Source organism: Dendrobium catenatum, unplaced genomic scaffold, assembly GCF_001605985.2.
Source record: "Dendrobium catenatum unplaced genomic scaffold, ASM160598v2 fragScaff_scaffold_390, whole genome shotgun sequence".
NCBI lineage: Eukaryota > Viridiplantae > Streptophyta > Magnoliopsida > Asparagales > Orchidaceae > Dendrobium > Dendrobium catenatum.
The window spans coordinates 6,289,919-6,308,593 of NW_021318852.1; the positions used below are offsets into that span (position 1 = coordinate 6,289,919).

General features: G+C 34.9%; 1 protein-coding gene across 5 annotated transcripts in view; it reads left to right on the forward strand.

Moving 5' to 3' along the window:
- LOC110097558 (cyclopropane-fatty-acyl-phospholipid synthase) overlaps window positions 1-18,575 on the forward strand; it is a 103,148-nt gene extending 84,573 nt beyond the window's left edge. For 3 of the 5 annotated variants that reach the window (XM_020823999.2, XM_028694042.1, XM_020824003.2), the window contains 6 exons: window positions 11,644-11,737; window positions 14,829-14,965; window positions 15,110-15,190; window positions 16,223-16,328; window positions 17,729-17,830; window positions 18,168-18,575. In XM_020823999.2, coding sequence (XP_020679658.1) covers window positions 11,644-11,737; window positions 14,829-14,965; window positions 15,110-15,190; window positions 16,223-16,328; window positions 17,729-17,800 — 490 coding nt within the window. In that variant the 3' untranslated portion in view covers window positions 17,801-17,830; window positions 18,168-18,575. Of the gene's footprint in view, window positions 1-11,643; window positions 11,738-14,828; window positions 14,966-15,109; window positions 15,191-16,222; window positions 16,329-17,728; window positions 17,831-18,167 lie in introns of those variants that run through there. The other 2 variants (XR_002303212.2, XR_003700442.1) reach the window with 2 other exon arrangements.
- The last annotated feature ends 100 nt before the right edge of the window (window positions 18,576-18,675 follow it).

The following is an 18,675-nucleotide window of genomic DNA, read 5'->3' on the forward strand; positions in this document are numbered from 1 at the left end:
AAGCCACCCATCCACCTGAGCATCCTCATCTCTGCAACACTCAACTTAATATTATGCTTCTCTCTTAATGGCCAACATTCTGCACCATAAAGCATTGCAGGTCTCACTACCATCTCATAGAATTTTCCCTTAAGTTTGAGGGGGACTTTTCTATTAATAATATCTCCATCTTATAGAATTTTTTTCTTTTCTACTAATAATATCCCTATCTATCACACAACAAGCCCGATGTATTCATCCACTTCAACCATCCAACTTGAATTCTACTACTAATATTCCCATCTATTTCACTATCACTTTGAACAATAGACCCAATATATCTATAAGACATGTACACTTATCAATGAATTGATCGCCCAAAGTCATAATCCCCCCATTAGAGCTATTACTACTAAAATTATACTTAATATATTTAGTTTTAGATATACTCAAACAAGACCCTTTAGTAAAGGTTGACCTCCTTAATTCAAGTGTACATTCAACTCACTCTCTAGTTTTATCAACAAGAAGAATATCATCAGCAAAAAGCATACACCAGGGTACAACTTAAATGTCTAGGGAGAACATCCATGACTAAAGTAAAAAAGATATGGGCTTAAGGTTGATCCTTGATGTAATCCAACTGAAATTGGAAAATGCTTGGTCAAACCACCTTGTGTTTAAAACACAAGTAATAGCTCTTGCACACATATCCTTAATAACTTGAACATAAGCATTATTAACCCCTTTCTTTTCTAGAATTCTCCATAGCACTTCTCTTGGAATTTTATCATATGCTTTCTCTATATCCATAAATATCATATGTAGATCCTTCTTATTCTCTCAATACTTCTCCATCAAACTTCTCAATAAATGTATAACTTCCATGGTAGATCTGCTCGACATGAATCCAAATTGATTTTGAGAAACATTAATATCACGTCGTAATCTATGCTCCATAACTCTATCTCATAATTTTAAAGTATGTCACATTAATTTAAAACCTTTATAAATTGTGTAATATTGTGCATCATCTTTATTCTTAAAAATAGAAATCAACACACTCATTCTCCACTCATCTCGTATTTTTATTAGTTTTCAAAATAATATTAAAAAGTTTTGTAAGCCAATAAATTCCTTCATCTCTTAAGCATTTTCACACCTCTATTAGAATATCATCAGGTCCAATAGCTTTTTTACACTTCATTTTCTTTTTTTTTTGAAGCCTCTCTAACTTCAGTTTTACTAATACACCGATAAAAATAAAAGTCTTTATTTTTATTTAGGGTGTTAAGATCACTAAAATCAATCTCATTCTCATAGTCTTCATTAAAATGTTTAGCAAAATAGCTCATCCACCTTTGTTAAATATCCTATTCTAATAAAAGCCTTTTTTCTCTTCATCCTTAATACACTTCAACAACAACAACAACATCATCAAGCCTTAATACACTTCATTTAAACTAAATCCTTACTACGTTTATCTCTTTGTTTGGCTAAGTTATAAATATATCTTTTGTCCTCCATAGTATCTAATCAATTATATAAATCATTATAATAAAAAAATTTACATCACATATAACTTTCTTAAACTCCTTACAGGACTTTTAATAGCTTTCCCAATCATCAAAGTTTTTATATCTAAATCAATTTTTATAACAAAGATTTTACTTTGATCTTTACTTGCACATTTTTATTCCACCAACTTTTAGTATTATTAGGAGTTTTTTCCTTTGATACTCCAAGCACATCCTTTGCAGTATTCTTAATATCACTAGCTATTTTTTCTCACATAACATTAGCTTTTTGATGCACAAACAAAATCTTAAGATCAAGAATCTTACCCTAAAAAAATATTTTTTTAATATTTTTAAATGACACTATCTAATCCTAGAACAACTTTTTATTTTATTTTTTATGTTTTGCCCTTTGATCTTAAAGTCCAAAACTAATAAGTGATCTTTGTTACTTAAGCTTTGATTTAGAATAACTTTATAATCTTTGCAATCTAAATGATATATTTTTCTTATAAGGAAATAATTAAGCTGAATTTTACTAGATTCATTTTTATAAGTGATGAGATACTAAGCTCTTTTCTTAAATAAGTTATTAGTAATTATAAAATCATAACAACAACAACAACAACAATAATAACAACAAGCCTTTGTCCCACTACGTGGGGTTGGCTACATAAATTATTTTTCGCCATTGTGTCTTGTTAAAAGTCAAATTCTTATTTAAATCTAAATATTTAATAAAGAAAGATCATTTCTAATATTTTCTAACCAAGTCTTTTTAGGTCTACCTCTACCTTTCTTAATATAAGTCAAATCTAATACCTCAACTTTTCTAACCGGGTTATCGGAAGACCTTCGTTTAATGTGACCAAACCATCTAAGGCGACTCTCTCTAATCTTATCTTCCATTGGAGCTACTCCAACCTTTTCACGTATATTCAATAGATCGATGGAATAAAATATTCCCCCATTCAATTTCTTTCAAATTTCTTTATGATATTAGAGCGAGATGGGGCCTTTCTCTGCAACTAGTATCCTTTGACATCACTTAGCCTAACTCTTCTTGCATCACGATATTTATCATTGATGTACAGGCCTTCTTGATGTTGCCTTCGAACAACGGTCTCAACCAGGAGCAGCGAGACTTTGGTCTCCTCTCTTGAGATTACTATGCACCGCTACTTCTAGCCATCTTCCACCCTATTAATCTTGTATATCAGCTTCACCTTAAACAACTCATTTAAAACACTCCCATAAATCGAATCTTATGCAAGCTCAGTTGGCCTCCACTTGATGAATGTTATTCCTTAAGATTACATCTTCTTGTTAGATCATGGATGAGTTCGTGTGCCTTATCAGGAAGAGTGTCAATTTGGATCATTGTCCTTACAACATTGCTAAAGGTTCCTTCTTTGCCTTATGTTGGTTTCTCACCAATAGAAAGAACAAGATCTACCCAATCTTCATGATTCTTGCTTATGCAAGAAAAAAAATTATGAAGACCCTAATTTAGCAAGCATACTAAATGTCTTCCTAGAAAAATAAGAAAATACATTTTTTAATAAAAAAAAAATAATACATAACAAGGACATTTAGAATATAAAACAACACCTAAAGATGCTTTTACATTGCTTGAGAAGAAAGATACAAATGACATGGAACTTGCGGAGAAAAGAAAGAGATAAGAAGTCCGAAACGAAAGAGAGGACAAGCTCGCAAGCTTTCCCATGAAGGAGAAGAAGAATGGAACAAGCTCGCAAGCTTTTCCAAGAAAAACCCTCAGGTTTTTGGCTTCCAAAAATTAGTTCATAAACTCCTTTTATGTTTACAAAACATCACATATATATAGGAGAAAAAGAGCAGCCAATAAGCCCAAAATACCCCAAATTAAACCAATCAAACAAGGGGAAATAGAAAGCCAAGGGGATGTCCAGGAGCAGCAGTTGAAGGGCCACACAGGGAATCGGAACAGGCAGCCAAGGGGGAAGGAACGGGCGGTCAGGGGAACCGGAACATGCAGCCAAGGGGGGAAGGAACCAGGTACGGGAAAAAAGAGCTGGGGGGAGGGGGGGCGAAGGGCCACAGAGAGGGGGGAATGAATCTTCAATTTATGAGCTGAAAACAACAGCTCAACATTAATGAACTGGAGAATAGCAGCTCCCACAGCAAAAACCGGACAACCAAGCCCAAACCGAGAACCACCAGCAGCCCAAGAGTTTGGCTCATGAGATGCCCCCCTTTGCCTACATCACTTGCAAAGTTTGTCTTGCTTCATTCTTGCTCATTGACCTATAACATCCTCGGAAGCTAAGCCGTTTGATCATGATATTACTTTGATAGATATCATCATTGAGCCTTTTTTTTCTTTTTACCAAATATTGCATGGCCATGAAAAGGTAGAAATCCTCTTTCGAAGTGACATTTGGTTAAGAAACCTTAATTCCAGGTTCAATTGGAGGATCTAAGTGCAATTTTCTTTTCATTCAAAAATCATAAATTAAATTGTCACAATTAATGTTTTAGGTTTTTAAGTCTATGACAAATAAAATAGGTGAAAAATTCCCACTTTAGGACACAAAAAAAGAGATCTGGGATGTATCCAAAAAAACTTATTCGAGTTTGGAAAACAGATCAGAACTATTTTCCATTGAAAGTATTCTTCACAAACTTGGTTTGAAAAATCCTCCAACACTAATTCTCTCAGCTCTATTGGCAACCGTTCGATCTATAGAAGTTCAGGAGTTGAAGTTGCTTAAAGATTAAACATTGTCTAAATAATTGTTCAGGAGAAACGAATCTATAAATTTCTAATTGAATTAAAGAAGGATCTTGATAAAGTATGTGGGAGTCTTAGAAACAAAGCCATTTTTCATAGTTCGAGGAATTCTTTCAAACCTTTGCTTGAAGGAAAGTTGTTGGAAATTGATAATGAAATTATCTATTTTCTCATCCATTGTAGAAGGGTTTGCCATAACTATCTATGATCCTCAAAGCATTAAATTTCAGTAGCAAACCATGAAAGAGATGGACTTAGTGTGATCTCTGCTGTAAATCATGTCACATTAAGGATGCTTTTTGGAAGGTCTATGATAAATCTGTACATTTTCCAATAATAATAAGATTTATGGATGTCACAGCCAACAACTCAGAAATGAACCTATTTAACAAATAACAAACGATCTTCTCCAAAAAAACGTTTATCCAATTTTAGAATAATTGTTTGTGTCCACTGTGATTGATACTCGTTCCATGTCTCAAATAGGTAATATCATAAATGCCTTAACAAAGATAACATAAAATGATAGATGATAGATTTAGATGCCCTAAATCATTTGACGGGTGATCTCTCAATTTTATAAATTTAAATCATGTTGTAAGGTATTTATTGCTATAATTGATGATGATTATCTATTTTAATTTACTTGAATCAGATCTATTTGTATCTCAAATAAATTGATTCTTCATTCAAACCTACTAGTGCCAAACATTCATTGTAATCTGTGGTATATTAGTAAACTGAACTTTCAGCAAAAGGGTAGTGATAAATTTCTTCCTGATCTTCATAAATTTTAGGGATTGGATTTGTAGAACTTGATTGACAATGTTAGGATTTGTTCAATACTTTATCTTCTAAATGTTGATGATACTCCAAAAAGATTAGCTCTCTAGGTGGAGTCATCTAATCAGTGCAAAAATAATCCATTGGTTTTGGTCCTAATAAAGATAGGGATATTATATAATGTCACTATCTATTATCTAGTCCAAACCTTATATTGAAAACTCTTCCCTTTATTATTCAGGAATAAAAGTTAAATAAATTTCCCATATTGAGCATTTAAATTCTTAAAATAGGTGAGAAATTTCTATTATGACCTAACCTGTATAAAATCACATTTTTTTTCCTTTCATTCGCTCTTGTAGTTGGGGTCATTAAGAATTTAAGATCTATACAGAGATATTGATTTATCTCTTTTGTAAATGATCATATCAGAGTCACACACATGTTCCTTATGAAATAAAAATGTCGGTCATATTAAATCTTTAAAATTTTGAGCATTATGATTCAAACTCAACTTTGAACAAAAGTATAGATGTTGAAAACTTACAATGCAATAAAACGTACTTTGGCTCAATCCTAGATGGTTATCTATCGATTTAGGGGATGTTTTATCAAATCTCATGTTTTCACACACCACGACCAAATGTGATTGCTGAAAGAAAAAATATACGCCTTTGGATTGGCAAATCACTTATGTTTGCTACACTGTCTTCCCTCAAAATTTTTGGGAAGCAAAATATCTCAAAAATTGAATGCTTTCTCATATGCTCAACATTCAAACTTTCATTCAAGTTCTTTTAAGTTCTTAGCCACACACTAGAATTATCTCGACAATTTCATTGGAAGTGTTTGAATGTTTTGTAAATGTCCTCGTTCATTCACAATATAGGAGTATCCTTGATCTTAAGACCATCAAAACACATTCATAGGATATTCTTCTAATTAGAAAGGGTCCAAGTGTTTTTATTCCATTAGAAGATGTAATTATAACTCCATTGATATTATCTTTTTTTGAGCAAACCATATCATCCTAAAATTAATATTTAGGCAGAGAACTTCTTTCAAGAATATCTGCTTCGGAAGATATACCCAAAGCTATAACTATGCTTGAACCCTCATTTCTATCGAGCATAATCCCATTATCCCCCAAGATAGAACATAATGAAAAGCAGTACTTGTTGTTGTATTAAGTTCAGATAAACGCAGCTCATCTCCTAGTCAACTTAACTCTCTTATTAAAAACCATGAGATGGTCTTGTGTATTCTCAAAGAGAAAGAGTATAAAAAAGAGTGAGCACCTGTCATGACTTTAGCAAGGCCAACAATCCAATTTGAATCCACCCTTGAAAAATCCAAGGCTATCACTTTTTTGGAACCCGTGGATTCTAAATTGATTGATAAAGTTTTTGATACAGCTATTGCCTTGAAAAATTTGTGAGATCTTGCATTAAGCGCACTATCTCTAATTTTGTTTCTTATGAGAACATTTCTCCCATCTTTCATGCATTTGTTAACAATCTCAATCAATTACGAATTCCAAAGTCAATACAGGAGACATTCAAAATTCTTGAATGGAAAGTAGTGTAAAATCTAACTCTTGAAAAGACTCGGGGCATTACAAAATTGTCACTAGGAAAGCAACAAGGGGATTACAAATAGATTTAACAGTTAAATAGAAGATTGATGGAACATAGATAGGTACAAGGCACATATTTTGCAAAAAGGTTCACATAGTCCTATGGAATTGACTATCAAGAGATATTTCTCTACATGCCAGTGATCTTGAATAAGTCCACATGAACGTTTCATTATATCGCTTAACATAATCCTGACAAACTTTGTTCTATTGATTCACCGAAGTGGTCCAATTTTATGGGCATAGGCAATGTTAAATTGATCACCCTCTTTATTGAAAGATCACGTGGAGGGAAAACTATTATTCTAATTATTTATGTAGACGGCATTATCCTTACAGAAGATTATTGGACTCAAGAAACTTATAGCTAAAGAATTTGAGATTAAACATTTCTTTTTTATGGAGATGTTCATCACAAAAAGCATCTCAACCTTGAATCACAAATATGCCTTAGATCTTCTAAAAGATACATGTATATTGTGATATAAATCGAACGATACTCTCATGGATCAATTGCTAAAGTTGGAGCTAGTGATTACAATAATTAATGGATAAAGGTATATATTAAATACTTGTTGGCAAATAAATTTCTTCCTAACACTAGTCTTCATATTAGATTTCTAGTTGGTATGATTAATCACTTTATGAATAATCATACTAAAAAGATATGAAACTTATTTTTATTGTTCTTAGATATTTGAAAAAAAACTTAAGGAAATTGATTGTTCTTCAAAAATTAACTTTGAGAGAAAGATTAAGGTTTTTTATTAATACTAATTGGGTAGGCTCAATTATGGATCTTATGTCCAGTTTAGGGTACTTTGTTTTTAGTTTGGGGGACTTAGTCATTTGGCATAAGAAAAAGTAATTTGTGGTTGCCCAAAAGTAGTGCAAAAGTTAATTTTAGAGCAGTGACCCATAGAATTTGGGAAGCAATGTGGTTGACATGACTTCTTAGTGCATTGTTCATCTCAAGAGAAGAGCCAATAAGATAATCATGTGATAATAAAAATGCAACAATAGGCATTTCAAAAATCTGTTGCATTATCATGTGACCAAAAATATTGAAATAGATCAACACTTTATTGAGGAAATGATAGTTGGTGGGATTATATCTCTTCAACATACCACTACTTGATGTGAAACGGAAACGCCATTTACTTGCCTAGGTGGCAAGACTAATTAAATCCCAAATCAATTTGGGGAGAGAATGAAAATCTGAAATTAAATTTCAGATTAAGTGATTTGGGAGGGAAAATTAAGTGAAATCCAATTTTGAATTCCCAAATTAAAGAGGAGGATTATTGCTCATTCAATTGGGAGAAAGTTGGGCTGATTTTGTGGAGTCATTAATGTAATTAGGAGAGGGAGGGGAGGCCATTAAGGGGCCGGCCACATGAGGAGGAGAGAGGGGATGAGTTTTGAGAGAGTGGGGACCACCAATTTAATATCAGATTTTACAAAATCTGAAATTAAAAATTCAGATTTAATAAGGAAGGAAGATTCCTAAATTAAAACAATCAGTTGGATTGAATTTGAATTTCAAATTCGAAATTCAATTTCAATTTATTTTGATTGCTTGAATTAAGGAGGCAATTTATTAAACATTTAATGGCTAATGAAACTCCTAAATTTCATATTTAAAATTCAAAAGAAGAGGGGAGAAGGAGGCCGCAAGTGGGAGGGGAACCGCGGCTGGAGCTGGCCGGCGCTGCTGGTGAGATGGGCCAGGCGCGAGAGCCTGGCCAAGGCCGGCGGGTTGGACCTTGTAGCCGGTGTCTGGATGGTCAAGGGGTCGGTGATAGCAAGCCGTGAGGGGAAGAGGAGAAAATCTTGAGGATTTTCGTTGCGATCCACCACCTTGTTAATCTTGAAGACTCTGATCCCCAACAAACAAGAATAAGGATCAAAGAGAAACTAAAAAGGAAATGAAATACAAGAAACCCTAGAACTCACAAAGAATCTAGTTTTTTTCCTACCGAACTCACTAAGAATCGAGGAGAGTGAACTCACTAAGAGATCACCATGAAAACTCACTAAGAGATATACAAGAACATAAAATTTCATATCAATAATTCATCATCCAAATTACAAAGAGAAGGGGCCGTCTATATATGACACCGGACCTGAAGGGCTCGACGACATCCACCGCACAACCCGGTGACGCGAACCAAGAGACTTCCTTGAAGAGAGGGATACACCACCTGAAATCCTTTCAGCGATAACAGACAAACACAACCCAAAAGCAGTGTGTAAAAAAACTACTCAATTTTACTTCATCTCCAAATCAATCCTCTATTTACAAGGTACAAGGCTCCTATTTATAGACAAATTAACCCATAATTTAGGCTACACTCAAAACAAAAACAAGAGCTAATTCTAATGTAGCACATAACACTACCCAAAAAGAAACTAAAACTAATGAAAGTTTAATCGGATAAAAACCAGCTTAGCTCCCGGGCGTCATACTACCGGTGTAGGAGGGAACTTCAGGCTCATAGAAAAATGTTCCGCTTGGCCACCATAAGAGGTGGATTTGGTGGCTAAAACTTGATCAGCAGGATAGGTCCCCCGGTGTCATTTCTCCCATCTAGAAAGAGACTTTCAAACATAAGGTGGAAAGTCGTAGCATTCATTGCAAATGACACTCTTCAGAGTTGGAATTGACTTGACCGTCAAAACTGATCAAACTATGTAAATATCCTCATCCCACAAACGATCGGCCACCCCAAGGATTTCTGTGTCGAATGTATGAAGGTGCCAAGGTGATTGTCGTGGTCCGGTTGCATCAGACCAACTTTCCCTAGCAGTGCGACGTGAGCATATTTGTTGTTTTATTAGGAATGATAGGAATGCTTAATCTCCAAAGGTGTATCCACCTGCTCTCATCATCATTCATCATATTTCGGGGTTGCTCTAGATCAAGAACTTCATTTGAACATTCGTCATCGTACACGTCATACAACGGTTGCATTCAAAGATTGGCATAAGACGACGAATCAGCAACAACGGACTTCATACTTCTTCGAAGGTTGAACTCGATCCCAGCGGGGTAGGAAGAGACTTGAATTCATCTGCAATCCCTCCGTCGACGCCGTCTTCGGAAGAATTTTGTTCTTAAAACGAAGGATCTGAAGCCATCTCTGTGGGCAGCATAAACTTGCCCCGGACACCATTACAGTCTCCGGCCAAGAGGGACCTCAAGTTTTTCCCTTCGTTCAATCTTGATAGGTCGTATGTTTTTGAGTCCGTGCCAATTCTCACGTGCTAGAAGATCTGTCGATTTCTTTCATCTTTGAATGTTGATCCCTTCTCAGTCCATGGAATGCATCTTTCTCCGTTTCAAGAACAATATTCCAAAACAGGCAAGCAAGATCTGCTCCGGAGCCGCTTCCCAATTCTATAAGCCCGGTTCTTCTTTGTTCTCCTCGGCCCAGTTGCTCTGCAACCACCCTTCCAGACTCAGCCCTCCGGCGTTCCCCCTCGCTCAAACCAGCGGAAACCCGTGCCGAAGTAACGTACTGCTTCACGGCACGATCCTCTTTAGGCAACCGGAAAATCCGACGCTCACTTCAAAAATAATTCTTGTTGAAGTCCTGCCTGGATAGGATGATAGATTGCTTAACCAACAGGGATCTATTTGGTCTACGTGGATAGCCACCAAAATGATTTTTTTTCTTGGCGCCTCCTTTGTTCAAGGCATCCGGTTACAAAATACCATAGGAGGAAACACAAATCTTGGCTTTTCTGAGGGAAAACCGGATGTGATTCTGCGCAATGATTTGACCACGATCCCTGGACTGCATCTAGCAAACGACGTCCTTTCACGAACCACAGAGGAATCCTCTGTTGGCTGTTGGTTTCCGTTCTTCCACTGTGAGCACTCGGCTGAGTGAGAACAATTACCATAACATGACCCACCCGGCGAACGGATCGGACGGCGATATCGTCGACAAAAAAAGAAACGCCAGCAACGTGTGCTGGGCTCTGATACCAAAATCTGACCACCGACCGTGAGGGCTCATCGAATCCACGTTGACAAATTCCGTTGTGCACTACGACCAAAGAACTCTGCCTTGGAATGAGATGGGGATCACCACCTGAAAATCCTTCAGATACAGAAAACCCCAAAAGCCAGTGTAAAAAACTAACTCCAAATTTTTATTGCATCTCATAATCCAAATCTCTATTACAAGTTAAAAGGCTCTATTTATAGAACAAACTGTAACCAACAATTAGCTACACCATCAAAACAAAAAGAGACGCTTAAGTTTCTATGTAAGCCATTCATACACTTTTGACCGACAGAAGAAACAAAACTAGACTGTACAGTTTAAATCGGATTTAAAACCATGCTTATAGGCTCCCGCGTCCAATTACTTATAGGCCTTCCAAACAGAAAATGTAAAAAAGACACATTTGCCCCTTGGGCTTACATAAGACAAGAGGGTAAAAAGGGAAATTGCAAAAATTAAATAAAAATACACTTAATAAACTGAAATGAAATAAAGTGATCTCGGCCGTCGATCTTCAGCTCCTCGGATAAGCATGGACGGTTGGATGTCCGCATCACTACTCATTATAAAATAGTAGATATTCTCACCAAGGCTCTTTCTTGGACAAATTCGGGAGAATGGGAATGACAAAACCATCCAGCTTAAGAGTGAGTGTTGAAATTTGAATTGTAAAGTAGCACTTGTATTTTGGGCTTTCCCTTAATTGATTTCAGTAGTTTTTCAACAGGTTCCATGTTTTCTCATATTTACTTTTCTCTTTTAGAAGATTTGATTGATGTAATAAGAGAAAAGGAATGTTGTCCTCTTTATAAATTTCTCTCAGCCCTATTTGTTTGGTCAATTAAATAAAATATCTTCTTATTTGATTTGTTTTGATTTCTTATATTTCAATTATTATGCTTGCATGCTATTCGGTAAACTAAATTTATCTTGCAGTGAGATGATTGAAGGAGTTGGCCATGAATACCTGGGACAATTTTTTGGCTGCTGCGAGAAACTTCTTGCTGACCATGGCTTAATTGTTCTGCAGGTGGATGCTTAACGTTTTTCGTTTTTTTGGTTGCTCCCATGATATTTTTATTTATTTCTCATATTAAGTTGAATTTCTGGTTTAGGATTCTAGTCCTTGACTACCACAAACAAGTTGTTGATTATCACAAGTTGTTGTTTGATAATTGTTTAATTCTAGAAATTGGTATCTGACTAAATTGATAGCATTTTTATAATGTTATTATATAGAAAACTTTGATCATTTTAACTTTATCTTTTATTGCATTCTCCACTTTTTGTTCTTTCCATATATCTTACTGTTAAATTTAAAGAATTTGAGAGGGAAAAGGCTTAATATTATTACACAAAACTATCCCTATTTATAGATTATACTAGATATCTTTATAAAGAAACAAATAACTTCAGAATAATGTATAATTTTCCTAAAATAATCCTTCCTGAATCAGCCACCCGAATATGGAAGGAGATTGTCGTGATCCAGGTGAGCCTTCCATGGATCTCATCCTGGCCATGAGATTAAGGGCCAAGGGACCGTTGAAATTTTAACACTTACCATCTAAGCTATCTTTGTGGAAGTGATATATGGTTCACTTGAAAGTGCATCTGAAAAGCATTGTAGCGCCTGAAAAACTTTGATATGTTGCTCTGTCTGGGGACCTTGTGAATGAAGGCGATGACCTATGATGCACAGACATAGACATGGCGACACAAACACATGACACGACATGGACACATGACATGCCAATTATTGAAAATATAGGACACATACACATTGCATACGGTATTAACATTTTTATATCTTAAAATCATTGTATAAAATTGAATAGATAAAATATTAATAAATATTGAGAAATAATAAGTAATTTAAATAGGATTTTGATGGACTGGAGGCTGAGCCTTAGGCCCCACTAGGGTGGGCGGCGGGTAAGAAGAGAGAGGGGGGAATTGTTTAGGTAAGTTTTAATTATAATTGGGAGGAAATTAATTAGGAAAAGAAATCTAATTTGAATTTCAAATATGAGAGGGAATTATTTAGGGAAAGCTTATGGGAGTTAATATTGATTATGTAAGGAAGAATTAAGGGGGAATTGTTTAAGAAAGTTTTAATTACAATTGGGAGAGAATTAATTTGGGAAAGAGATCTAATTTGAATTCAAATATGAGAGAATTATTTAGGGAAAGGGAGTTGATTTAGAGGGAGTTAGAGGAGCCTATTTAAGGTTAACTATGTGGTGATTTTAGGTTATGCTTGATTTTACTGGAATTAGTTTCACTTAGGTTGAGTGGGCTATAGCTGACGGCTAGAGATTTATGAGAGCTAGATCTTTCTCTCCAATTGAAGATCCAATTGTATCTTATATTTTTATTCTTAGTTCTTTCAATAAAAAAGAGTTATTGTGTGTTCTTCTTTCTAAATTTCTTATGTTGTTTTCTTGTTTTTGCTGAAATTGCATCCACTTCCTATCAAATTAGTATCAGAGCCGTGTTATGGGCTAAAAAATAAGTCTTCCTCGTTAATTTCTGTTATGTTTGTTTTCTCCGTCTTGCTGAATTTTGCTGTTGGAAGACCATATTCGTCATTTTTTGTTGTTTCTTTTGCTGTTTGGAGCCTAAATCCGGGTACCTATATGGGGAGAAAGGTAGAAGTACTGGAAGGGGAGATCGGGCAATTGAAATCTTATTTTGTAGAAAAGATTCAAATTTCAAAAAGTAATTTTCAGACATCCATGAGAAGATCGATTAAAAGTTTGCTATCATGAAGGAGATGGATAAGATCTGGGCGAGGGTAGTCGAGGTCTCACTCTTGTAGCGAATCATGTAATCGTCAAAAGTTGCAATGTAATCATTCACATGTTTACTATCCTGGGTTAGCCTATTCCACATATCCAGAAGCCTAGGGAAATACGATGGAGGCAGGTACTTCTGCTTGAGCTCACGCTTTATAGCAGTCCAATTGGTAATGACAAACTCATTGCGGGACTCCCTAAGGCTTTCTAGGTTGGCTTAATATTGCTGGCCCTACCGGTGAACTTTATCTCGCCGAATCTCACTTTTCTAGCCTCAGATATATTGTAGCATTTGAAAAGCTATCCATGCACTTGATCCAATCCAGAAAGAGCTGGGGATCAAGTGTGCCGTCAAAAGTGGGGGCATCGACCTTAATATTTCTCAATAGTGATGCATCAGGGTGGGCGGGAGGTAGCGGTTAGGAGGAAGAGAGAAATGGTTATAGTGGATCGGACAAGGAGATTTGCGGGTGACGATTCGGCTAGACTTGGATGTGAGGATGCTGAGCTTGATGGGGAATGGAGGCTTTGATAAACCGTGAGTCCGGACGCTTCCTGCAGCTTACAGGTCTTGCTTTGCCCTCACCTAGGGACTTCACATGCGCTCTCACAAAAACTCTCAAATGCACCAAAACATAAAGTGCAACAATTTTCATTCATTCATCATCATCTCCCTTCCCAAGGGGAGGTGAGGCCTATAAATAGACAAAATACCATAAAACATCAAATGACAAACGACTCTCGAAAAATTATACATAATAAATCAAATACAAAATAATTGCTCAGAAATAGAGCAATCCGATCCTAGCCGTAGATCTCCGGCCCTTCCTCTGATAAAATTTTCACGGCCAGATATCCTCATCACAAGATCTTCTACATTTTTGTGAATCAATTGAATCTGGGTGCCATGATGCTAGCTAGACCAATGGGCTTCTCTGTTTTCTTTAATGGAGTACTGTTTTCGAGGCAACCTCTTGCTTATGGTTGATCATATTCAATTTCCATTAGGGCATGTGTTCATTCGATTTCCGTTTAAAATTTTTTTGGGCAAGTGTACCCACTCATGGGTTTATACAAACTTAGATAAGCATGTAAACATGTGTACTTTTCCAACTTGAAACAAAACCCACCCAGTACATTAATGATAATGATTAAATGTTTCTTTGAATCAGAAAAAATGATAAATCTGAAGCTGCTGCAAACTGACAGTTACCGTAATCAATTTTTCTTCGAATTTTTAAAATGTGAATAAGTATTGGACAATATAATTTCTGTTAAAGCCATTTCATGGTATATTTACATTTTTTATTTTTATTTGCACAGTTTATTTCAATTCCTGATCAAAGATATCAGGAATACAGGAGAAGCTCTGATTTTATAAAGGAGTATATTTTTCCTGGTGGATGTCTTCCTTCTTTGAGTATAATAACCTCTGCTATGACTGCCTCCTCTAAACTCTGGTGGGCAAACTGACCATTCAGCTACTTTTTGGAGAACAATTTTAACTATTTTAAGATTATTCAAGCATGCATATTGTTGCATAGGAAACACAGTTCAAAAGTTATCATATTCTTTAATACTTTCTTTTATTGGGTATTATGTAGCATTGAGCATGTGGAAAATATTGGCATACACTACTATCAGACACTTACATGCTGGAGAAACAATTTTATGGCTAACCGGCGGTATGCATTCCTCTACATTGGTTATTTTCAATAATTTTCTGCATCAGATACTTCTGCACATACAGCCATGATCATGCAAGCTGTACTGAAATTATAGTGTAATCATCCGCTTGAGCAGTCAAAATGATTTGTTTTGGAGAATTTGTTCTGAGGGTTAAACTTGGTTATAGAAAATTAATTTGTAAGATTCTTGCATGTTTAATAGAACCTTCTAATGTTTTCAGGAAAGACTTTGCATTGTCTAGTGGCTGTATTTAGAATTCAAGGAGTTTTAAATGCAGTGTAAAATAAATACAGTACATTTGAAGTAATTTTGTTTGGTTGATTGTAAAATAAATTCAATAGATTATTTTCTTAAATTTGGTTGGAAGTAAAATGTTGATAGTAAAATAAATTCAAGAGAACATTTTCTTGAGTTTGGTTGGATGAATCTAAATAATAAATAAATTTAGGGCACAATTGTGGGGTGAGTTGCGAGCCCATCATGCAAGCGGTGAGGTTGTAGGGACTGAGCATTGCTTTTTGGTCATGTGATATAGGTTGCAGGGATGGAGGGTCTTACGATGGCGAGCTAGTAGAGAGGTGATCTAGTGAGTCTCATGAGTGACAACTAGTGGCAAGAGAGCAAAGGTCATGCACGATAGTCTCGGGATGCCGCATATTTTGAATGTCTAATTTAGGTGAATTCAGAATCCTGTGAAAATGAACTAAGTGATTCCTAAAAACATTAGGTGCATTTATTTTTCTTCAAATCAAACACCTAAAATATCATAACCCCTGCATTTGGTTTTCACTCCTAATAATCCTATCAAACAACTCCTTAATAGGTTTCGTCTTTATTTATTTTCATTTATGATACATTTAGAAATTTATGTTCCAAGTCTTAATTGATGATGAACTCACATTGCTTCAACACATGTTGTTGTGTCTATATAAGATATTCCATATAATCAATTTGCTTGTGAGCTGCAAGTCTTAAAACAATATTTCTTTTCTCCACAAGTTATCAATGAATATTACTCTTTTGTGCAGTAAGATTCTTTCACTGGGGTTTGATGATAAATTCATGCGCACATGGGATTACTATTTTATATATTGTGCTGCAGGTTTTAAATCACGTACCCTTGGGAATTATCAGGTATGTACAGAATAATAAGATCTTTTCTTACTTTCTTGATGTCTTATTTATTGAGAATTGTTATGAAAGTTAACTAGAAATAACCACTTCCATGACTACAATACGAGTTCAACCATCTCGATTTTGTCAATTCATCTTTGTTCATTTTATCCTGTGAAGATTTTTAACCCCTACAATACAGTAAATCACATCCCTAGATACCTTTTTTTATCCTGGTGAAAATTTTTAGATTTCACTTCCATTGAACTAACAAACAAGTTATTTCAATTGTATCTTCCATGAAACATGGTTGTCTTCTCCCCAAAATTATTATCACGCTCTGCTTTCGTGAATTAAGGAGCGACAGCCATTCAACTTGTATTGCTAATATAGCGTAGAAAATGATTGAGAACAGTGAGGTGAAGACCAAGCAGTGTTTTGCTTCAACAAAGAATAAGAGAGTTCTTTTCATTTTGAAACACTGTGTAATAACCAAGTTAAAACCTAATGCCATTTCCCTCTGCTTCAAGCAGAAATACTCTACTAGCTACAGTGCAGAGCAGTAATCATTGTTGAAAATCGAAGGGGAATGGAGTAGAGCAGGGGTGGAACCAGCTTTAAATTTTAGGATGGACAAAATTATTACAACAACAAGCCTTTATCCCACTATGTGGGGTCGCCTACATGAATCATTTTCCATTGAATATTCAAATATTCTTCAAATGCCCGCATCTAATCTTTGAACAATGATTTACTTTATTTTTTATATTATATCCCTTCATCTTAAAGTCTAGCGATGTTTGACACACAAACTTTCACTCGGAATAACTTTAAAATCGTTTTAGTCTAAACGATAGATTTTTCTTTTAATAAAATAATTGATTTGAGTTTTATTATATTCATTCTGATAAGTGACTAGATGCTCATCTCTTTTTTTAAATAAGATATTAGTAATAACAAAATAATAAGCTATAGACAAATCTAATATGGTCTTACCATCTTCATTAGTTGCTCCAAAGCCATAGCCACCATGAATGCTTTTAAAATCATCTAACTTTCTACCAATATGTCCATTTAAATCTTCTCCAATAAAAACTTTCTTCGAGAGGTGTCTTTTATATTAATTCTTCTAAATCATTCCAAATTTTTAATTTTGAACACATTCAAACCTACTTGAAGAGCATAAGTGCTTGTAACATTAATAATCTTAGCATCAACAACCATCTTTTTAAGCTTTAATTTTATCTACAATTTTATTAATTTTTACAAATTTGTCTTTCAAACTCTCTCTCTCTCTCTCTATATATATATATATATTCATCATTAGTTTTCAGTGTTAAAGCAACCCAAAAACCAAAGCTTCTACTTTTATTATCTAACCTCAGCATTTATCAATAATTATTTCTCATTCAACTTTGCAGATTGTTTTGTCTCGCCCAGGCAACCTGAAGGCATTCAGCAACTCATATGAAGGCATTGCATCTGCATATTGACCATTTTCTAGCAAATCCTCGTGTCTTAAGGTTTCTTCCGATTTCAATTTTTTCTTATTAATTTTTAGCCAAAAAATGCATAATTTTCATGTTATTTTCTCCCCCTCTTAAACGAAAATGCAGAAACGAGTGGAGTAGCTTCAGAAAGCTAACCTAAATTATTATTACATGCTATGCTTTTCCATATAATATATCAAACTTCTTACCAATCAAACTATTGTGTTGAAACTAATTTCAATTCAGTTCATTATCATTTCCATTTCCTTCTCTTTCAAAATTCCTTCAAGCCAAACAGCAAGAAACCTTCTTTCCTTCTGCATTCAAATTATTTTCTTTAGCATCTAATGCTATCAATCGTGTTTTGCAGATGTGTTCTGAAGCATTCAACAACTCACTTGAAGGCTTGCAAATCATTTTGATCATCCAGTCTTCTCACTTTTATCATTATTTTCCTTCTCAAAAAATAATTATTGCTCCATCTTTGAGATGTTTCATTCTTATTTCCTTGATGGAATTACAATGATTTAGGTACCATTTTGCAATTTACAGGACTTCTTAAGTGCATTTAGTCTATAGGCTCAATAATGCTTTATTTTGCAATAAATTAGATTGGATGCAAAAAGATATTTTGCAATAAAGGGGCATGTATTACATCCATATTAGCTTGATTTTTTTGTTGTTGTGATGGTTGAGATATAATGAAATGACATGATGGATGATTTTTATGGTAAGAATTTTCTCTGATTTTGATGGAGGATGATCATATCCATATTAAGGCTGAATTATTGAAATATGTTGTGTTTTTTTTTTATTAATTTGGTGGACAACTCTGATTATGAAATTTGATTATTGAATCCATCATTGAGGGTGTTGCT